The 23,612-nt window shown below is 41.2% G+C and overlaps 1 protein-coding gene across 3 annotated transcripts; it reads right to left on the reverse strand.

The window, feature by feature from the left end:
- Positions 1 to 9,809: 9,809 nt before the first annotated feature.
- On the reverse strand, positions 9,810 to 22,081 carry LOC138619876 (Y+L amino acid transporter 2). 3 transcript variants are annotated; one of them, XM_069696685.1, is made up of 12 exons: positions 21,953 to 22,081; positions 17,320 to 17,680; positions 16,916 to 17,091; positions 16,521 to 16,663; positions 15,588 to 15,713; positions 14,851 to 14,995; positions 14,570 to 14,693; positions 13,313 to 13,416; positions 13,098 to 13,194; positions 12,801 to 12,950; positions 11,347 to 11,530; positions 9,810 to 10,536 (listed from the first exon to the last, which is right to left on the reverse strand). In XM_069696685.1, exons 2-12 carry the CDS (start codon positions 17,446 to 17,448, stop codon positions 10,442 to 10,444), a joined length of 1,473 nt encoding a protein of 490 aa, XP_069552786.1. In that variant the 5' UTR covers positions 17,449 to 17,680; positions 21,953 to 22,081; the 3' UTR covers positions 9,810 to 10,441. The 3 variants fall into 3 exon arrangements, with proteins under 3 accessions (XP_069552786.1, XP_069552789.1, XP_069552797.1); XM_069696688.1 differs by lacking the exon at positions 21,953 to 22,081 and adding an exon at positions 21,273 to 21,549; XM_069696696.1 differs by lacking the exon at positions 21,953 to 22,081 and adding an exon at positions 18,228 to 18,247.
- Positions 22,082 to 23,612: the final 1,531 nt, after the last annotated feature.

Consider the following 23,612-nt stretch of genomic DNA (forward strand, 5'->3'; position numbering starts at 1 on the left):
AAAGGTCAAAGGTCAGGCTCGGCCACAGTGCAGTAACCCATAGGCTGGCTGGTATTACCGGCTTGATCAATGGTCACTCAGCAATTTGGATTATGAGTGCTTGATCTTGAACTCTATCTAAATTTGTGAATAAGCTGGAAAATGTTTCCTTTAAATGTCAGTTAAGTCACTGTTTAACGCTGAATGAGGTACCGCAGTGGTGTTTGAGCCTGTGATCCACTGACAGTTGAAGTTGCAGTATACAAGCTGTACAAGCTGGGTGTCTGCAGTGACCTACCTGTGAAAAGAATAACATGCAGCACACAGTTAGACAAAGGTCTCAAAAAGCCGTTCTGTGTGCCAAATACTGAGGCAAAAAAAAATTAAATGTGTTTTGTCATTTAGGTGAACCAACACATTAACTGTTCTATTTATAGAATATAAAATAATGTCATTCCACATGTCTGTCATTAAATGTCTGAATTTATATGCAGCGTGATCAGGGACTAAAAATACTGGCATGCTCTTCTTTGGGAAACGCAGGCAGCATTTTATTTTGTTCTCTGCTCCCTCTTTCGCTCACTCTCTCCTTGTCTTTCTCTCTTTCCATTAGTCTTTCTCTCTGTGTTCATAAGCAGCCCACACAGCAGCCCTGCTTGTTGACTTTATTGTGTGAAATTACAGAGAAAGGGCTGACATGACTCCACCACTCACATGTGCCCTGAAAGCTTGAGAAAGGAATTATTTTCAAGGCGAAGATGGAGGGACCGAGAAATGTGCAGATAAAAAGGAAAGAAAAAAGAAACTGAGAAAAAAAAAATAGTTAAAGACAGTAAAAGTAAAAGAAAGGAGAAGAAAGTGTGTGTGTGAGCAGCGAGAGAGAGAGAAACAGCTACAGCTGGAAAATGAGCCGAGGCAATATGTAATCTCCTCTGATGTAGTTTTACATCCCAACGCCGCCTCCTGCATCAGAGGCATCAGAGGCTACAGTGGTGAGGAGGCGCGTTGCTATGGAGTGGGAAGATTTTCAGAGAGTGAGCAGCATTATGAATCTGGTTGGAGAGAGGGGGATAATCAAGATCCAGACAGAGGGGGGGAGGAAGGGAGGGAGGGAGGGTAGAAATAGGGGAAAGTGGGGGAGGTCGCAGGGGCATGAGGATGATAAGCTAAAGGAGAGAATGGAGGCAGAAGGAGAGATGAGCAAGAAAGAAAGCAATAAAGCAAATGCAAGGAGGGCAGAGGTGAAGGATAGAGAGGTGCAGACAGGGTGGAGGGAACAGCAAAATAAAGGAGGAAGGTGCAGGAGTCGGGCAGGTCATTGGAACCGAATAACACAATCTGGTAAAGTGGTTCGTTTTAATCAGCTCCATTAGGGCTGCAGCTCCATTTAAATGACAGTCTGACAAATAACCACCGAGCGGCAGGTCTGACTGGGACGTTGGTTTTGTGCATCTTATCATGTTTTGGTTTTTTTCACAGCTTTTTGTAGTATTCATAAAATCAGTCACACCATCCTTTGAGTAGCACTTTGCCTTCAGCATGGTGCCAGAAAAGGGAAGAATAAATTGCAATCTTCGGATGAAGAAAAGAGACCGTTTCATCATCTCTACAGACATTTTCAAGTGGAGAAGCGGAACAGTGGTGTTGCTTCACTTCCCTCTAAGATCAGCAGAGGGGCGTCGAGCATGTTGGTGCTGTCTGTTTGTGCAGTATTAAGTCATCACTTCGTCTAACTGTGGAGGCCCCCTACTGGTGATATCTGCAAACACAGAGGTTTAGTGAGAAAATAAACAACAATGGTGATGTTTTATTCATTTATCATTTTAATAGAGCAATTTCAAAATAAATAATTCACATAAAGTGCACAGGGAACTATTTAACATTTTGAATAATATTATGCATGGTGGATATGTAGTAAGTTATATTCTTATACTCCAAAGCTCCAGGGTTAAAATTCCAACCCTGCCTTTAAAATATCATTCATGTCTGTCTATTTAACAAGGTAAGACACATTGAAAAGTGCAGATTAGGTGTTGCACGGATGGACTGCAGATCAAACAATAAACTGAGTAAACTTGCATCAAAATGCACTGATATAATCAATGTAACAGAAAAGCCATTCCTGAAAGTAAAACTTTATCTTTGAATTCATGATTTATCGTCTAAAGTCTTTTTCTATGCCACACTAGGATTATAAAAGAAGATTGCATTAGTCAGTGTCATCACACAAGCGTTCTCAAGCACTTAAGCTATCACTGAACACAAACAACTGAAGACGAGCGAATAAAAAAGCCCTGATATTTACAAAGTACTGTGCGTGGTCTGGTACAGCAGTGACAGCACAACTCATTCTCCAGTGGCTAACAACCACCACACGGTCCTGCAGGCAAAAACAAAGCATGTGTGGGCTCTTAAAAGTGAGTCACCCCTAAAAAAAAAAAATACTTGTAGATATGAATAACTTACTAAATTTAAGCGGGTTGGTTGCCAAGGTTACTGCCACTTACCGAGACAAAATGTATTTAATAAAAAATATGCTCATTTAAAATAGAAAGTAGAAGAATACGCAAGACAGCACTGAAATGTTACAGAATAAATGTCCATCAATCAACATGTGTGAAGAGATGCAATCGACTTTTATCAATCATGCAGGGCAGAAACTGGGACAATCACTATGACAACGAGATGTGGAAGAATAAAAAAAAAAATCTCCTGACTCAGCAGACTGAAATCCTGAGTCAGCACACAACATCTTCAGCATCGAGGCTTAATGAAGGGCAATAAATATCATCCTTCTGCTGTGCATTATGAGATTGCAGACAACAGTTGTTGAAAGCGACATTTGTGTCGTTAAGATTAACAACAGGATGACCTGTAGCTTATAACATTTTTTCCTGTTTTTGTTAAAGCTTCAGTTTGACAGTCAAACAGCAAAGGAAAGGCTTCGGAGTTGTTATTTTTATTAATAGTTTGGTGGTAATACAACTCTGTTGTAGTCATCTTGTTCTGTTTCACAACTTCGGTGCTTGTGTCTTTGTTCAGAAGTGCTGTGCAAATATAAAATGTAGTTTCTATTCACTGCAGTGTGGTAAACTCTGGTAAAACTCTGGAAGCTGCATCCTCTTAATAATAAAATACTGCGCTAATCACCACTCTGGAGAGACACTTAAAAAAGTTTTCGAGGAAATAATCAGTAACCTTCAACCTCAGCACTTTCCTCTTTAAAGTGCAGGTTTAAAAGCGACGCTGCTGCAGACAGTCAGACTGAAAGTTGGCTGGATGAGAGCATGAACACAAACAACTGCAGTACAACAAAGAATGAGTTGGGTTTTTTTTTTTACATAATTTTGAATGATTTCTTTTAATTCAGTAGCTTAATGCCTAGGTTGTATTATGGGTGCCATATATTATAGCTCTAGATCGAATTTAGAGCATGAAATAGCTTAAGTTATAAATACAAACTGCAAGTATTTTAACAGAATAAAGGGCAATGTTTTATTTAATAGAATTACCAAAAACAGGAAGAATATTAGCCAATAATAGTCTGAGGGTCAGAGGAGAGCTCAGCAGCTTATTTTGAGATAAAACTCTTAATATTAAGACATCTTTTGGTGCAGCAGGACACCTCTACTGTGCTCTTCTGTTACTTTTCAATTTCACCTTATATTTAAATAATTTCTAGTCAAATTACGACGCGCTTTCTCATTAAAGTTGCTGTAAAGCAAATTCCAAGATTTGCTTCTCAATACATTATATATGTGTGAAATGGTTTGCTTAAAGCACGTACAAAGTTTGAAAACTTTTGTCGCACTGAAATGTGGAGTTAGACGGTTAAACAGTTTCTCACCCTTCAGCTCAGGTTTTTTTAGGCGGGGCTAAAAGGTAGCCTCAGTACGTCACCGAGCCACCGCACAGACGGTTTATAAAATCTTCTGCATGGCTCCTCCTCTCACACGGTGAAACGGTATAAAAGCCTGCAGCTCATTTGCATAAGAGGTCATCCCACTGGACTTTAGTTCTACTCCTGCTGTAGTCAGATTGTTATTGTACATCAGCTGGCTGCTACAGGACGTCTCCCTCCACCCACAAGTGAATCTTTCCTGGAAGCAAGAACCTCCAAAGCAGCGCTGCATTGCTATTTAAATGTCCTACTGATGAAGAAAGGAAAAAGAGGTGGATTGATTTCGTGAAAAGCCTCGCTAAAGGAGACGTTAGGATTAACACCAACAGCCGCCTCTGCAGGGACCATTTCACGGCGGATTGTTTCATCAACTTCCACCGGAGACGGACGGAGTTCACGGACGCACCGCTCCTCAGTGTAGAATAACAGTATTTTGGTGAAATGGGAGCTAATGTGCTAATTAGCTTCTATTGAGCTCACAGCCGAGCAGAGTTCAGAGGAAAAATGCTCCGATAACCGCGGATTTTTTTTATGCGTGTCCATCTAGCTACGATAAGGAACTATAATGTATGTAACTCTGTATTTTACATGTCGGGGTGATGGTAAACATGGACCAGAGGATATCTTGTCCTCCCGATTAATGAGGGTTGTTGTTTTTGTTCTCCGGTTACGATCACCGACCCTCTCGGTTACATGTACCGGTACCGGTCCGGATAAACGAGCCCGACTACATGTGCAGGAGGCTGCAGAGAGCAGGTGGAGGTGGAGGAGGTGGAGGGACATCAGTGGAAGAGAAAGACTTTCGGCTCGACCTGAGCAGGTTGAAAGTCTGAATTGACGTGATGTAATGAATTGACATATGATGTAATGAATTGATATGTGATGTAATGAATTGACGTGATGTAATGAATTGACATGTGATGCAATGCAGCGTTGTGCATGTTGCAGTCGTTACAGAACTAAATCAACTCCTCCGCTCTTATTATCTCCACTATTGTAACGCAGGTGCGTTAGAAGTAGTTGGAGAGCTCACTGTCTGCTGTCTCTGGTGTCCAGTTTTAGTCCTGTGTTACAGCTCAGGGGGGACAAGCTGGATTTGATTGCATTTGTATGTTTTATGTTTCACTCATTGGGCAAATAAATTCTAATTCTATTTTCCCAAAGCAGGCTGCTCCGTCCACCAGAGAGACAGAGTGCCAGTGTGACCTTCCAGCGAGTGGGCGGAGCTTCAGCTCCTTCAGGACACGCCCCGCCCCCCAGTCTCAGAGCAGAGAAGACTGATGATTTTCTCACCATTTCAAAGCCTAATTTAACATACTTGTAGTTAACAACCCATACTTCTGTGGTGTGATGAACTTAAAACTCTTTTTCATTTCTACTTTACAGCATCTTTAAAAAAAAATCATTGGTTCCTCTGTAATAGGTTTTAGTGAATCCATTAAAAACTGCGACCTAAAGCCATCCAGACAAATTGAATTCTCACTCAGGACGTGCTCTCTTAAAATCACAGCATTTAAAGTCTTTTCACTCTTATAACCACTCAACAACAACTCAACAATGCTGACTATACAGTCCATCACACGCTCTCGCAGTCACTCTCAAGACAAGCAACTAAACACAAAGCTTTTTGCTGATCCCCAGAGGGACAATTAAACACCGAAATGCAGAGAAACATGCTGAGAAACTCACTTTCTCCTTATGTATGCTTCAAAAGTATCCTCACCAATCAGCGCAGTTCAGTAAGCATGCTTGTCTGAACAGGGAGTGGAACAAAGATGAACTGTACAGTTATTTTTCAGGACATCACTGTTTGAAAGCAACACCAGAACCAAGTAAAACAGCCCTCGGCCCACTTGGCACGGCCACTGAGTGCTGTAATCCATTCCATCCATTTCATTCCCACAATCCGATCCGAACACAATCAACACGGATAGTGTTTCAATCATCTGGATTGGTTTCAATCCAATATTCACTGTTAAGTCCGATCAAACAGACTCAAGTTTCATCTGACAACCTTCTCTTAATGTGTGGCAAATAAAACCATGTTGCTGAGACATCTGCAGGTAAACATGAGATTTTAAAACTCCTCAACACTTGTGATATAACTAAAGGTGTCAATAATAGGGGCGGCACGGTGGTGCAGTGGTTAGCACTGTCACCTCACAGCAAAAAGGTTCCGGGTTCGAATCCGGTCCTGGGCCTTTCTGTGCGGAGTTTGCATGTTCTCCCTGTGCTTGCGTGGGTTCTCTCCGGCTTCCTCCCATCATCCAAAAACATGCACCTCAGGTCAGGTTACCTGGCGCCGCGCTAGTGGCAGCCTGCTGCAGCATCTCCCCCCTGAGAGCCCCCCTGCTGTAGTGAAGAAATTTCCCCTCGGGGATTAATAAAGTGTATAAAAAATTAAAAAAATTAATAATAAAAAAAATAAAAAAATTCAACATCTTGTTTGACTCCTGATAAAAATGTCACTAAGGTGTGATCTTAATTCTTGTTTGTCAGATTAGTCCAGATGTTTTCCGATCCAGAAAAAAGTAATTAAGTCGTAATTACATCAATCTTATCTGACACCTATTATCCACTGTAGGGGACTGTAGGGGCAGAGAAGTACTGGCATGACTAATTTATCAAGAGAAAACATGGAGAACTGAGCGCTAAATTCAGATTTAAAATCCATCAAGCATAATCTAATTCACAGCATGATGCACATGATGATTTCCTCAGAGCAGCAAAGTCACTTACAACACTTCACTTGACATGACAGAGCCGACTTCACTGGTTGCTTCTCAGTTTCACAGCAGCACTTAGACAATTAAAAACAGGCCTAGCGGGCAGGCATTTTCAAAGGGGCACAAAATACGAGGATAGAGAAGAGATAAAGTAATACAAATCAAGAGTTGTTCACAAATACAAGATAAATATCAAATCAAACTCCCAGGAAGCCCCTCATTCACACTTACGGTTGAACTCCTTGCGGCAGACATGAGGCCTCCAGGGTCGGTTTCGTATCCAGTTCAGGCGTCGAGGCAGCTCCATGATGCCAAGCAGGTGCCAGCGTGTGCAGACCAGTCATCCATCAAAGAACAGCACCCTGGTTCTTCTGCCCATCCCCAGGACAGATACTCCCTCCAAAGCATCAGCGGCGACCTCTGCAGCCTTTATTACAACTGATAATTCACTTCAGCTGGAGCCTTCTCTGTGGGAGAGAGAGCAGGTACAGTGGCTGCTGAGGTGCTCGGCTACATTTCCCCTCCACTGCTTTATCTTTAATGCATGAGTCAGTGGAACCCAACTCCTTCGGTTCTGGGTAGGAACACAGTCAGGCCTCTCCCCAGGAAAGAGCACCTATCGGCGGCGGCATTCGAGGTGCAGCGTGCACACGCCGGTGAAATGTGACGCCTCTGCACCGAGCCTCTGCGGAGGCAAGGTGGTTGGATGGACGGGAGGAGGAGGGGCTTGGCCGGCCACCTGAGGAGGCTGGAAGGTAGACAGACAGTTCAAGACACCCCTAGCTTAGTGTGTTCAGACATTCAAAAACAGGAATTCATCAAGGCACTGCCAGGTAATACAAATAAACGCAAACGTTGTTTAAATTAAAGATTTCCTGAACTTTGTTTCTCACTGCTTTTATTTGACCAAAAAAACAAAACAGAAATGAGCAGTAGTAGAAGGTCATCCAGGGAAAAGTTGAAGGAGGCTTATTTCGACTTGATTATTCTAGTACCTCCTCTCCACCCTGATGTGTCTAAGCTAAGAGTCTCGTAGCAGTGACTCAGGACACTAATGATTCTGAAGGATAATCTTGCTATGCTTAAAAACGTTCACACAGAATGAAGTGCAGATAAAAAAAAAAAAAAGCTCTTTGACTGGGCTCTGCATTAATCGTTGGTTTTCAAGGGGAAACTGAAATAACAGGAAATCCTTGAAGGGCTGCAGTATCGACATTTTCATCATACAATTTCTCCGAAGCTTTAATAAAACTGGTCCTCTAGATAAGATGGTGACACGAGAACTTCTTTTCATTTGAGTCTTGCAAGTCAACTTAATTTTTATTTGTATTAATCTGCAGATTATGTTCTTGATTAACAGATGAATCACTTTAAAATATCAAAATAATTTCCTGAGCAGATAGTGAAATATTCAAATACACTATTTTGTCTCGACGCACAAAAAACCCTAAAATATTTAGTGTTCTGATATAAAACACACACACACAAAAAACATCCTCAGTTTTACATAGCAAGTTATTTACTGCAACAATGCCAAGATGATTATTAAAAAAAAAAAAAATCATTGATCAATTGTCAAACTGTTTAAAACTTTCCTGAAACAGCAGATGGAAATTTGGTTGAAGCCTTCATCGCAGTTTGCAAGAACCTCGTCAAAAAAATCAAATGTACCCGAGGTGGAATAAACTGGAAAACATGAAGCTGCAGTTGTGCTGGATGAAGGGTTACGAGACCGTGACCTCTAGTGGCAGTGTGCTGCCCACGGTAACCAGAGACACTTCAGGTCAAACTGAAGGGCAGTGGATAAGAACAGTCAAAGTCATTGAAGGGTGTACAATGCAGTCTGTGACTGACTTTATTAAAATAAAACATACAGCACACTCCCATGCCTTCATCCACTGAAGAGTATATCTTACCGTTTGGTTTGTCCTTGTCCATAATATAATAAATACAAACAACAAGAAAAGGAAGCACTCAAGACAATCCTACAATTACACTAAACACAACCGACCAGAAAACGCATATTTGGTACCCAATGAAACACAATAAATATGTCATATTTCAACATTCACATTATGTATTTTATGAGTATAATACGTTTATAACATGACAGTTTATGGAAATGTACAGAAAATAGTCTTTACTTCTCAACAAACACAGAACTCACCAGTTTGGTTTAAATGATCATTTGGATCCCAGAGAAAGCAAATGAGGACACAAAAACAACCAAGATTACTGTGCTTCTGTTAGCTGGTGTTGTGGACGTGCTCGTGTCAAGACACTCGATAGGATCTTTAAACCAAAAGCCAGATTATTTCCAGCTCAACTGCAACCTGCCTGCTGAGGCTACTTCATTGTGAAGAAAGTACCAACAAAAGCCTTAAAAAAAAAAAAAAAAAACGATTGGCAAACACCACAAAAATGTGTCAACGATTGTGCTAAAGATGCTCGACACAAAAGTTACAATATCAAAAATAGGCCGGGCCTTTTGACCACACTCACAGAAGGCACAGGTCATGAGGACAACAGTACAAGAAAAAACAAAAAAACACCAACGTTTGTACCTGTAGTTTAACGCCACAGTTTCTCATTGGAAAGCAGAGACACTTTGCTACATGCTCACCCCTGTGAGTAGACAAATGGTCCAACAGTCAGCCCGTTTAAGAGACAAACAGTCTGATTGAACAGTCCAAGTTGGTATTGTATTAAGAAGGCAACAATGCATTATAAGTTTCCTATCCGTGATACAAATTAAGACAAAAGTGGGTAAAAGAACAAAAATATTCATCAGCAACAACGTGTGAGGTTTGATCCTGAGGTCTGAAAAATGTGAGCCAGACGTGTCCTTCGGGTACCTTTTCTTGATGCAGGAACAATTACAGGTATTTATAACCGTTTCAATACGTACAACTTTTCATCCTCTTACAAACACACGTGTTAAGAGGAATGAAATTTAAGAGAGACAGCAATTTGTTGTGGACAGATTCTTGAATGACAATCCTAAAGCTTTGTCGATGGACATTATTATTAGCTACCGCTAGGAGGCACCTGAAATCCAAATCAGCCCTGAACATAAAAGTCAAGGGATTTAGCTGCAAGAAGAAAACATTTCAGGTGCAGTGGGGTGGAAGAAAAACAGGATCCACGTGATGACAGATTTGTGATGATATTACAGCTATTCAGAGTCAACTGACACATCACACAAAAAAAAACAATGAAATGACAGCACTTTTGTAAATAATTTTCAAAACTAGCAAATTATTTAAAAAAAAAAAACTCTACGTCTGTTCATTTGGTCCTTCGGTTCAGCAACAGCAGTGTAAAGCTCTCTAAAACACGGAAAGACAAACAGAAAATGCAAGATGTGCAAAACTGTTGCTGTTCTTTGAGGTGTTCTGCTATCCTGCTGCCATTCCATTACAGATAATGTTTCAACTCTTAAAATGAAACAAAAACAATCTCGTAGCTGTAAATAAGCTAAATGTATGTGTACCCGAGTTGCAGTGTGTGGGCATGTGTGGAGGGAATTGCACAACCAACACTGTGGCGTGTACGACCATGTGAACATGTGAATTTGCACAAAGACGACGGTGTTCACCTGTGGAGTGCACCGTGTTGGAGGGCTGTAATGTACACGCTTAAAATCCTGCTCCATAATGGCACCCGTGAGAGAAGAGGAGGGCACGAGGGTGTGCTGTGCTCGTCTCTTCAGCTTCTCCTTCTAAACGTTCACGCAATTCATGATTGTCTGCAGCTCTCGGCTTCCTTTCATCTCTTCGTTCGTCCTCTTTTGTCCGTCTGTAAAGTATCTCACCCAGAGTCCTGCGACGCGCTATCATTCGATCTTTTGTGGGTCTATGTTGTCCAGATCAATATCCGGCGAGGCCACACAACACATGCACAGTTTTTGGGAGTACAGAGAGAACTGATCTGCAGAAACAAAGAAAAAAAAAGAAAAAAAATTGGGCTTGGCTCTCAAAAAGATTGTTAAAAGCTTTAATTTGCTGTATTTTCAAAAGGAGAAACACTGGTGTTAGTTTGAGAACAAAGAGCCCAAACCAGGACTTGTTAAACCCTTCAGCATAACGGTCATAGTATCAAGAGGGGGTATCCTCAACTGAAAAGGAGTTTACACTTACACATATTTTTGCACTGTAGAACCATTTACCACGGGTTCTATAGTGAACTGAACTTTGAACCGCTAATCTAAATCCCTCTTCCGCTCTTAAACGCCAATACAAGGCATCGTTTACTCGTGTCTGCAGTAGCTGGTTTATATAAAGTGTGGACTAGTAAGCTACTTTAAAAAGCTACCAGTATTAACATCACACATTTATTCAGAGAAATTCTCCAGCCACATCCCAAGACTTTAAAGCATTACTGTTCATTGTTTTACTGCGAGTGCCGGAATCAATCTTTGTACTCGCACGTATGTTTCAAGAAAATAACGCACGGTGAAGCCTCCTTTTGCAGTCTCTTCAGGAATTTCACTTAAGAATTAGGCCCCATATTTCACATAGGCTGATAAATCTGTGAAAAATGGTTTGTTCTTTGTGCATCAAGCGAATTATTATCTATAGAATGGATAAATGAATCACGAGTTATATAGTATGCATCTACAAATGAAAAGTGAAAAGGATCCACTAAAAATAAAAGAGCGTTTTGAAATGCAACCCATCAACGATATTCAAAGAAACCGACGTGAATCCCCGCCTCGGACATGCGCACTGCGTCTCTTACCAAGAATTTTGCCGAGGAAGGTGGGTCTGGAGCTGGGCGGCAGGTGGACACAAAGGAAGTAGACGGGCACGCCGGACAGCGCAACAGCAATTCCCACTAGAGAGTTGATGGTGTCGCTGTAGAGGGGCACCACCACCAGGAATATACTACACATGCAGTAGACTATGGGGAAGAACAAGGAGAGCTGCAGGAGGAGAACGGGGAAAAGGTAGGGGAGGGTGACAAAATGAGGGGAAAAGAAGTGGAAGTAGAAAAGAAAAATGAGGCAAAAAGTTGGAGGGGAGGGGAAAGAGCAAAAACAAACAAACAGAGGGAGATTAAAATTTAAAAGAATTACACTGGCAAATGAAAATATTAGTTTAATCTAATCACTCTGATGATTTACTCGTGACTCGAATTACCCATAAATCCCTCAGCCAGAATGCAGTGCAGTGCAGTCACGATCACATTCAAAACTCCAGGGGCTTAACTCAAAACTAAAGCCAGTTGGCCAGCCTGAAGGCACTCAGGCCTTCAGCGTTGGTACTGTTGATGGGTAAACAAACATAAATAAAAGGTCCGAAATGCTTCGGAGAGTACATCCAGCACTTTATCTGTTTACTGGACAAACAGCAGCTTGTTTGTGTCCCGATTGTTTTTATGCTCCGTTTCTGTTTTCTGCTCAACCACCTTATGAAGGTTGTGAACTGCACGATATGATGAGAAAGTACTTGCAGAACAAAAAGATGTGATGCTACAACCCCCTTGACTTGTTTACCCAGCATGCATCTCTACAATGCACAATAAGGACAAGGGAAAGGATGCACTGCATTATATTTGTTTCTACAACGTCGGTGTGCGTTTAATTTCTGATCATATTTTGTGCAAACAGTACAGATTCAAAGGTGAAAAAATTACCCATTATAAATAATAATCTGATCATTTTTTAATCACAATCTATGGTCAACAGCAATGAGACTGTCGCCAACGTAGTGGTTGTGACTGAACCACTGATTGGCTCGATACCAGTTGTTGAACACGATTAACCTGGTACATTTTTTTCTGTCTAAAGCACAGTGATTGTGGCTGCTGATAAGACCTCATGCTTACTTGACTTTCAGGCATTTGTATAATTTGTTCGTTGTGCATGCTTTCATTCAAAGGGCCAGTCAGGCAACACCGGTACAATACAGCTAATCAGACAAAGCCAAGTCCAACTTTTTCACAAAGGCAAGAAAACAGACTGGTGAAGAAAAACAGCGTAGAGATAATTGACACACACAAAGTCTTGCTGTTGACAAAAAAAAAAAAGTTTCAACGATTCAAATGATTAATATGGTTGAAACTTTTTTTTCCCCTCTCGTCGGAACTAAATTTCACATCTGTGCACGTTTCACACCATACTGATCTAAACAGGATCGCCCCGGAAGGCAGACGTATACCAGCCGACCCTCATTCTGCATAAATTGTGCTACCTTAACAGGTCGGTGCAGATCAGGAGCTTTGAAGCGAAGGTAGATCAGGCTGGCTATTGACAGGCCAATGAACAACCAGTAGTTAAAACTGAAGTAGTTGATCAGCTGGAACACGTCGGGCACAGACAGGTAAACCAGAGACATGGCACCCTGGAAGAAGAACAACAAACACACACAAAAAAAAAAAAAACATTAAGCTTGGTAACAAACCTGTATCAAAGACAAATGCAACCGTGACCAAACAACCAAATACACGGCTTCATTTCAACACGACGAAAAGATACTAGTGATACTAACGTTGAAGAGCAGGGCGGGAATTGGGGTGAAACGCTTAATGTGTATCATACACAGGATGTTAGGTAGGTGTCCTTCTCTGGAACCAACAAAAAACAACCTGCAGGAGAAAGAAAATGTCGCTTATCGGTTTGCTGGCATTATCGCAACATTAAATGGGAACGATATACAAACTGGACCTGAAACAGAGCACACGAGCTCGACGCGTGTTCACTGACCTTGAGGCAGCAATGATTGAGGAGTTGAGGCCTCCATAGCAAGAAATGGCCACAGACAGAGGGATCAGCCATCGAGCCCAGCCCAGCACCTCATCTGCAAACGTCTGAGGAGACATTCAACAAAAGTGCTTACCGCTCTCATTCATTAAAAAGGTAAGATCAGTCACACATTATAGGTTTAGTAATAAAGTGGTTTGTAAGTGCAGATGTGGGTCAGTAATTACAACATCTTCTAACTAATCTCAGTAAGAGGCTAATCTCAATATGTAAACAGCCAAGGTTTCCTGCAGTTTCTCTTGTTACTGAATAATTCTGACTATTACAGATAGTCGGTATGGAACCTAAAAAAAAACCCTGCCGACACTCCTTTTCCTTCCTTTTGAAGAACATTTCAATAACCTTCTACAAGCCACCTGTTAATTCTGTGTTTAATCTACAACAGTTATGACTTAAGGTAACATTTGGGAATCATAATTATTTTTTTTCCCCCGAGTGTCTTAGCTGAGAAACAGCCAAGTGAATGTTAAGTTTAATAAACAACTAAGGGCAACACACTCAGATGTACTTTAAATGATCTCTGAGAACAACATGTATGCCTTTAGCAAGGACACATTTTAAAATGTCTGTATCAAAGAGGGTTCATGCTGCAGTTTAGCTAATATCAACTTTTTGTGTACTGCTGAAATATAAAGTCTAAGCAGTGCACAAATGTCCTAAGACACAAGGCTGGACATAATCACTCACCCAAATCCTGACAATCCAGTCGTATTTGCTGCGTCTCAGTTTAATTTCAAAAGAGCACACAGGCCCTGGCTTCTTGACAGAACATTAGTAAACCATTAGAATTAATATTCCAATAAAAAAAAAAAAAGATGATCAATGACCATTGACAACAAGCTTAAGTACAACTCTTCCTCTTCCAATGCACTAATCGCATCATCAACTTCCCCCTGTTCCTGTGTGGAGCGCTAACCTCTTTAGCTAAATTATGTTCCTATCATCTCAACTCCTACAGTCAAAGATAACCTAATGGGAGTACCCAGAGCAGATGCTGCTGCCCGCGGCTGCCGGTCAGACTAAGAGAGATGACAGTAAAAGATAGGAAGGGTTGATCAGTACCTGCTGCCCCTATGAGGCTCAACAGAAACTGTAAATCTGGTTAAATTCATCAGCAGACATGAGTATGCACACAGTGAGGGTTACTGCCCATACACAGCCAAGAAGACTGCACTAAGTAGATGAACTTCAGACACTCACCACAGCAACAGCTTCACTGCTAAGCACTTTGTCTGCGTCCATGACGACGTAGTACGCTACATTGGTCAAGATGTAGATCACTGTGACAATAGGCATGGAAATAGCAATGGATAAGGGCAGATTCCTACGATGGGGGGGAAGAAAATGGGGTTTAAAGTTCTGTTTTATATGCACGATTTATGCAATGCTACATTTACAGTAGTCAATTTCATATGTGGTCAAGTAAAGCAAGACCAGGAATGAAAATCAATTATGCTTATTGCAAAATCCTTCTGAAATACCTCTGTGGGTTCTTGATCTCCTCTGTGATGAAGTTGAGTGTATCCCAGCCAGAGTAGGAGTAGAGTGCTGAATACAAGGCCAAGGCCATATCACCTGGGTTCAGCTTGGAGCCTTTGAAGGAGTTCTCAAAGTTCTGGTCAAAACCTGCACCGATACATGGTAGACACATTAACAAATAACAAGTTCTTAGGCTTAATGATGCCAGGCAGAATGAAGAATACTGTATTACCGAGTAACGTTATTCACCAACACAAAATCCAAACAAGCGCTCGTCAAAACTCAAGATGTTTGATGCAGCTGCAATTTAATTTAGATATTTTGACGCCCAGTGCTGTATGTATAAATATATAGTTTTAAAAAAGGTACTGCTGGGCTGGCCGTAGTAACTATCAAACTATCAACAAGTGCCAAACACAATCCAACTACTAACAAAATAGGAATGTGAATAACTTATTTGTATTCAAGATGCATGCACGTATTAATACACTAATAATGAACACATTATACAAGATTCATCTTTTGATCCGTCTAGTTCAACATATTATGCTTCCTGGCCAATCAGTAGTAGACGTCCACAATCCGGCCAATATTTACGTAAAATATTTCCAGTTCAAAGTTGAACGACAAAGAGCTGCGTTCCTATTTTAATCCTATATACTGCCGCAGTGCGCCAACCTTACCACTGTAAGCAAGAACAGATGAATGACGTTGGATAAGAGTTCCTTGGACATCCTACCTTGTGCCAGCTTAACCAGGCCAGTAATGATGATGACAATGAGAGCGAGGACCTTGGCTACAGTGGAGACGACCTGAAGAATAGCACCCCATTTCACTTTCATACAGTTCACACAAGTGAGCAGACCTGAAGGACAGAAAGACAGAAGAAAACACACCAGGTGAACAGTCAGAATAATGGACACGTACACGGAGGAGGAGACAAGCAGGGATTCAAGTATTCACATCTTTAAGCGATCAGATTGTCATGTTGATAATGACACAGTTCCTTCCTTGGTGATCAGTCTGAGCAACAATGGTTGAACAGCTGTATTTGCACTGCCTTTAACGTTCTTCAAATTCCTTGATTTAGTAGCGTCACAAAGCTTCGCTTTTCTGTCAAGGTGTCGGTGTTGAAAATTGTTAAACAAGATCCTTTTAATAATGTAATGAACCAAAAACTAGATTAAGCCGTTTTGTTTCCAAAAAGTCCACAAGATATTGACACGCATGGCTTAGTATGTTTTGGTAGCGCTGCGCACAATAACGACACCATTTCAACACATTGTTCCCTAAAATTACATGTGGCTTGTCACGAATGGCTTTAAGCTTCAGCTGCTGCGATACTTTCTCCTACCCTGTTTGCCAATTGTCCACCTGCCCGTAACCAATCTTCCTGTTTGCACAGGGCGCAGGCATGGATTAAAAACTTTAAAACTTCCTCTTAAACCAAACTGTCGCTGTAAACAAAATGGCTCACGAGGGCATGTTGTAAAACAAATGATTTAAGTGGTAATTTAGTCCACGAGTGTAACCGGAATGCATCGGGAATGACTGTATGTGAAACAATAAAACAAGTATACTGTTGTAAACTGATTCCAGCTCATCCCAGTCTGTTCACCATTCATGTAAAAATATATACACAACAGTTTTTAGCAGAGTGAGCCTTACTTACATATGATGGCAGCGGCGATGAGGCGGACAGCGGCGTAGGGAGCAGAACAGGTGGGGTAGAAGGGCTGGACCAGGTAGGTGGCGAAAGTCAGGGCGATCACTGCCTGGCAGGCCGGCTCTACTATCATCAAGGACGTCCACAGTCTACAGCGCAATTAAAACGTCGACATTATTGCAGGGCATAACATGGACACATTTCTAGTTTAATTGAAATCAAACTTCACATTCTTCTAAAAATTTAATCCCAGTACAGCACAGGCTTGATTGGTAACCGACAGTAAAAAAACAGTTCTCCACTGAAGAAGAGACAATACTTGATGTTTGGTCAACTGAAGGAGAACGCCCGTTGTGTGCCGTTTTCTGGGATAATGTGTTAAAAGAAAAGTGTCTGCATACCGAATAAAAGCCAGGAAACCTCCAAAGGCTTCCAGGATGTAGGCATAGGAGGCTCCAGATTTACGGATGGTGGTACCAAGCTCGGCATAGCACAACGCTCCAAGCACTGAAAATATCCCTCCGATGGCCCACACTACCAGAGACAGGCCAAACGAGCCCGTGTACTTCAGGACTCCCTGCAGGATAACAAAAGGAGAAAAGACAATCAGTATACTGCACATAGAATACAGGGGGAAAACAACAACAACAACCACCTTAACAACATTAAATACAAAATTATTCCAGATTTGGTTGAATAAGTATCATTTAACAATCAAAAGCCACATTTTGATTTTGTGGATCTGAAAATAAATGTAAACTGGGGCAAATAAACTCGGTGGCCTTGAAAAAGCGAAGACTCCTACCTTAGGCGAGACAAAGATGCCAGAGCCGATCATATTTCCCACAATGAGACAGACGCCATGAAGGAGGGAAATCTCCTGCTTCAGCCGCACACCACTTCCCTGAGACGCTGTGTCTACATCAGCGACCATTCTGAGGAGTTTACAGTCTTCAGCCTCGACTCAAATGAGGCAACAGGGAGATGACGGGGAGAGACGAAGAGGACAGACTGAGAACTGGGTGAGAGAACACAGCAGAGAGATGTGGGGGACGAGCAAAAGAGAGAGGAGGGGGGCGGAGGAGGGGGGGGGTGTTCGGGTGTCACGGGAAGGCTGAGTCTCAAACAGCCATTGAATTCAAGGTGTGCTCCTCCACTGGGACAGTCTGTAAGAAGAACAAGGACACGCAGTCTCATGGAGGTGTTTTACACATTTCAGTAGTCCCCCCCCCGAGAAGACGCAAGTGATCCTAATTCAGTGCGTCATTAGTAGACACCCCCGTGTCACCTAAATGAACACTGAAGAGTCCAACAGAGTGACAGCAAATGAGTAAATGAATGAAGAAGCGTGGGGATGGATTAAATTAATGCCGTGCTTTGCGTCTAAAGAAGCTGTAGGTAAGGGACAGGCCTGCTACAGAAGAAACAAACAGACTACAAACCAGCCTGAACTGCAGTTTGACAGAAGCCTCTTTAAAAAAGAAAAAGAAAAACGCAGAATAATTGAAAACAATGCAAACAGGTACTAGCAGGGTCTCCCCTGGTTTATGGATTCCCAAATGAGATAGGGTTCAACAACCAACTGCATGCCATGCCAAAAGGTTGAGGGCGGTGTTATTAAATAAGAAAGACAAAATGACTACTACAGACACCTGTGGAGCAAACGAAACTTAAAACAATGTTAAACAAAGCATACGTCCCGCGTCCTCTAACCTGATAGGACGGTTCATGCTGAGCGGCCCTCACGCTGAGCCAATCTGAACTCAACCTTTACTGTCCAAACATGCCATTCTTGTAAACAGCTGTACGAGTAAGGTCACGTGGTCTGAACAGGAGAAATAAAGTTCAAAAAGACACACGATAGTGATATTTTTCCCATATTCGGGATAGAGAGACATTAAGTCGAAGGCATCTTTAGATAGTTTGAGACAAATGCGTACCTAAAGATGTTCATTGTACAATGTGGTTATGCGCAGGTGCAGCAATGGAAAAACATGGCTGGCATAGTGCATGTTTATAAAAGTCTCCTTTGTCTTTAGTCTGAAAAAAATAAAAAATAAACACAGACGGTAGAATGACTCTTTGATGACCTTGTATTATGACATAATCGGTGTTCCCTTCCACTATAACAGAGAGTTGCAGCGCCTAAGAGTTTCTTCACAGCATTGAAGCCTCTATGTAAAACATTGTCATGATAATAGTCCAAACTTACTTGAAAATGACAAATAAAACCCCACTGCAAGCACAGCACCTACAACCTAGAAACCAGGGAAAACCCTAACCATATATAAGTGGATAAATTAGCTGATTTGTAAAAAAATAAAATAAATTAAATTAAAAAAAAAATTTAAATAGCCACATCTATGTGGATCGCACCGGGTTGATATTCTCCTTTAAGACAGCAGGAAGAGGCAGTTATGTGGCAAACAAACCTGCCTAACTAAACTGCTGCCAGGCAGGAGCTTTCTTTTGCAAACAATGTGAACGGTTTGCATTGTTGGCTGCTTAGGGCGTAGGCCTAATTTTGTCTTTAACAGTTTGTGAATAGTTCTAATACTGACACTGTGTTTGGAGAGTCAGTGGCACATTAAATCCATGTAAAGTCTCTGACTGCCAAGTTCACCACCATTACCCAGTTTTCTTAAGTCAGGTGATGAGGATTGTTTTTTTCTTTAAACTTAACTAGAATTCATTGACAAATCAAGGGTAGATTTAATGTTTTGATTGAAAGACCAAACTGAGCATGACTATAAGCATGTGCACCCCACTTGTCACCTTTCAGAGTAGTTTGACTTTAAATGTCACAGCTGTACAATGAGTCTTTCACATAAACATGCACAACAGTCATTGAACAGATCAAATGAAGTTGTTTTTTTCCCCCCCCGAAGAATTATTGTGGTATAATTGCCTCAAATACTAGTGAAAGATCTGTGCACTAAATGAGACATTTCATTCTATTTTACCCACTTAATATTAATAAAGTAAATAACTAAATGAAATTATTTAAAAGAGCCACAGATTATCTCTTGCATATGATGCTGGAGAAGTAAATTATTATTATTGCGACTTTTAGACAAAATGACAACATTGGTCTTTTCAGCTAAACCATTATTTATAGGAAAACATTAACTTCATTGGCCATCACTACTGAAACATAATAGTAACTGGTCTGAAAGACAGGCGCCATGTGTCCCATTATTGGACCAATGAAATTATGGTTGCATCTGTTCTGCAGCCATCAACCAGCATGGCTGCTGCAGCTAATGTGCTCCTGTTCACAATGTCAAAAGACATCTGTGGAGGAAATGATTACATTCTCCACAATAACAAACTACATTTACTGTTGATTTACCCCATGTTCATTAGGAAAAAAAAAAAAAACAGATGGATGAGTTCAGTAAATTAATTATCAACAAGCAATTAAACTTTATTGTCAACACAACAAGTAAGTCTACACAAAGATGCCGCTCCCTCTCCATATGTCTCTACCTTACTGAACTGAAACTGAACATTTTAATTTAACCAGGAAAAGTCCCACTGATGTCTTTAAAAAAAAAACAAAAAAAACTGATTCCTGGCCAAGACAGGCCGCAGCAATTAAGAACAAGTCAAACAGATATAAACAACTGAATTGCAAAACATAACATCCCATGGAAAAAAGTGCAATACAAATCATGCAAGCAGTCAGTGCAGGCATCGCCACCCCAATGACTCCATCTCATGGTCTGTCAAAATTTATGTAATCAATTATTGAAATCAAATCACAGGTTTTAAACTTTCTCAAATATACTCCAGTCTGAGGGGGCATCACCTTAACACCCCCCACCCCTCGCGAGAGCATGCATAATACAACATGCTGTAATAACTTTTGAGACAAAGTACTGTTTAAAGTCGGTAAAAATTAGGCGATTAATGACCTTAAATCTAGAGTTTATGAACTTTTAAGCCACCACTGTTTTGTAAGACGCAGCAGGCAAGAATACTTTTTGACACTATTTGTCCAAAAATTGTCAAAGTTCTCTTGATTAATCTCTCAGTATTTGTCCATGTTGTAGTATTTCAGACAGATTTACTAAAGTGTCAAAATCACTCTGTCAAGTGAATGTTGATCAAATAAAAATGTGTTGATCATTTGACGTGTCCTTACTGAGGGTTAAGAGGGGTATACAATATTTGGAAGAGGTGTTTGTGGCTACCCAGTAATTCACGTGCCATCTAGTTCATCTTAGGTCATTATAATAATAATAATTATTATATAATTTACAGTGTCAAACCAAGTAGGCCCATAATACAGCATGTGCTGATAAAAACACGTGATTCATGGACCTCCAGAAATAAAGTTACAAGGCTGATGCCTGCTAAGCATTGCTTTCACTCCTCTCTTAGATCAGGGAAGAGTTGCATCGATGACATGAACACCGTCATGACAAAAACATGCACTAATAATTTGACCCCGAAATTATCGGAGGAGGACTGTGACGGTGAAATGTCGCTTGTGAATTTCCCGCATTTTAAAACCAACACTTCCTGTTAAAATAGCACTTTGATAAAGGAGAACCAACGACTTCGTGTTAAGAAATATTTAGAGATAAGTAAAAAAAATAATAATAATAAAAAAAAAACACTCTTGCAAATATCAGATCAATCGAATCAAGGAAGAACTACTTTCTTTGAACTGACTGTAAACGTTCATAAACTATCAGATAGTTTATCTGGCGTATTAAATGAGGCCGACGAAGATTAGATACGTGACTTTACCTCATTACAACGCCGGCTGGTCGTTTTATGCAGGGAAGCAGCGTGCGACGCAACACCGGTCACAGCGCTCAGAGGATGGGAGTATGAAACGTGGAGTCTGCGGTCACTTTTTTTTTTTTTTTTTTCCTCTCTCCTCTTCTTTTTCTTTCTTTCCTCCCGATGTTTAACCGAACGTGAAAAAGTCTCAACACGAATCAATCCAGTTGTGTCCCACCGCTTCCCCCAAAACACACGCCCGCTTTCTGGGAGAATGATTCCCGTCATATGAACCGATAGCCTCGCTAGCACTGGCCTGATGCTGATTTAAAACGGTGGAGGAGGGGGGGGGGGGGGTAGAGTCCCCGGGGGAGGTGGTGGTGGTGGTGGGGGTCCAACTTAACCACGTTTCCCTCCCAAACTTTAATCCACGAGCCGACATTGGTCTCCAACCAGAACACGCTCGACCCGCTTGCACCGCGGCTCCACATGTGGCGCGCAGCTAACAAAGCTAGCCGACTGACGCAACTTGATGAACATACAAAAGATGCTGTCGATGTACATGTTGGCGTAAACCATTCCTCGACACGTCACTCAATAAACGCCTGACAGTTTAAAAAAAAAAAAAAAAAAAAAAAAATTAAAAAAAAAAAAGTCAGTTGATGTGTGTGTTCAAAAATAAAAGCATAGGATGCACTAGTTACCTCACTTTGGTGTCTTCCTTCTTCGGTCGGAGTAACTTCAGCCAGCAGTCCACGTTTAGTCAGCGAGTCAACATCTGCAGCTGGCTCCTCCTTATTAACGAAGCATCAAAGGATGGCGACACCGCCCACCGCCCGACCCGGGCGAAAGAGGGGACCGAGGCTATATTTATTTATTTATTTATTTATTATTTTTTTTAAATATGAGCATTTAGTTTGTCGGATTAGGAATTTTTCCAAATTAGTACAAATTAAAGTCTAGAAAAATCTCACATTTTTCCTCTGGCCCTTGAAGTTGGCAGATTTGAATACATCCATGTCCTTATTACGATGACTTAAGACTATCTATGTTAAATCAAATGTATTTTCAAACTCCAGGAATGTTTTGGTGCACTGATGTATGGATTTCCATTTGTGCCACAATATATGTCGGCATGTGTCTATGTCAATTAAACATGTTACAAAGCATTTTTCCTAGTTTATTCAACATTGTTGTGCATGCCGCTGTGATGTGTCCTGTGACTTGTGCGTATAGTCCTGAAGTGTCATCCTCCCTACTTCAGGGTGAATTGCACACACAGTGCATTAATTTAAAGATCCCCTTGAATCATTATATTTTAAACTTGCTTTTTCTTAAATGGATTTTATCAGGCTATCATATTATTCTTTATTTTTTATTTGTGAAACTATTTATTGTTATTTCACACCACTCTGATCGTCGTTGCCTATGTATCCTTTTAATTTAGTTTTTTAATGATTGCCACATACAGTGCATCTGGAAAGTATTCACAGCGCTTCACTTTTTCCACATTTTGTTATGTTACAGCCTTCTTCCAAAATGGATTAAATTCATTTCTTCCCTCAAAATTCTACACACAATACCCCATAATGACAATGTGAAATAAAAAAAATTGAAATTTTTGCAAATCTATTAAAAATCAAAAATGAAAAAAATCACATGTACATAAGTATTCACAGCCTTTGCCATTACATTCAAAATTGAGCTCAGGTGCATCCTGTTTCCACTGATCATCCTTGAGATGTTCCTACAACTTGATTGGAGTCCACCTGTGGTAAATTCAGTTGATTGGACATGATTTGGAAAGACACACACCGTTTATATAAGGTCCCACAGCACAAACCAAGCCATGAAGTCCAAGGAATTGTCTGTGGACCTCCGAGACAGGATTGAATCGAGGCACAGATCTGGGGAAGGGTACAGAAACGTTTCTGCAGCATTGAAGGTCCCAATGAGCACAGTGGCCTCCATCATCCGTAAATGGAAGAAGTTTGGAACCACCAGGACTCTTCCTAGAGTCGGCCGGCCGGCCAAACTGAGCGATCGGGGGAGAAGGGCCTTAGTCAGGGAGGTGACCAAGAACCCGATGGTCACTCTGACAGAGCTCCAACGTTGCTCTGTGAAGAGAGGAGAACCTTCCAGAAGGACAACCATCTCAGTCCAGTGCTTTGTACTTCGCTGGGGTCTGCTGGGGGAGCAGCATTGGAGCCGGTGACACCAACAGACTTAACAAGTTGGTTAAGAAGGCCGGCTCCATCATCGGCTACAAACTAGATAGTCTGGAAAAGGTGGTGGAGAGGAGGACGCTGAACAAACTATTGTCCATCTTGGATAATCCTGTCCACCCTCTCAACCACCTGCTGC

This window comes from Brachyistius frenatus, unplaced genomic scaffold (genome assembly GCF_029030835.1).
Source record: "Brachyistius frenatus isolate BFR_SWC_R1_liver_20210118 unplaced genomic scaffold, ASM2903083v1 Contig_2, whole genome shotgun sequence".
Taxonomy (NCBI): domain Eukaryota; kingdom Metazoa; phylum Chordata; class Actinopteri; family Embiotocidae; genus Brachyistius; species Brachyistius frenatus.

Coding starts and splice junctions, on each gene's coding strand:
- LOC138619876 (XM_069696685.1), bottom strand. CDS start 17,448: ATGGTCGCTGATGTAGACACAGCGTCTCAGGGAAGTGGTGTGCGGCTG. Junction 11,531..12,800: donor ATCTGCACCGACCTGTTAAG/GTAGCACAATTT, acceptor CTCCTCCTGCAG/CTCTCCTTGTTCTTCCCCAT. Junction 10,537..11,346: donor CTTCCTCGGCAAAATTCTTG/GTAAGAGACGCA, acceptor TTGTTTCTGCAG/ATCAGTTCTCTCTGTACTCC.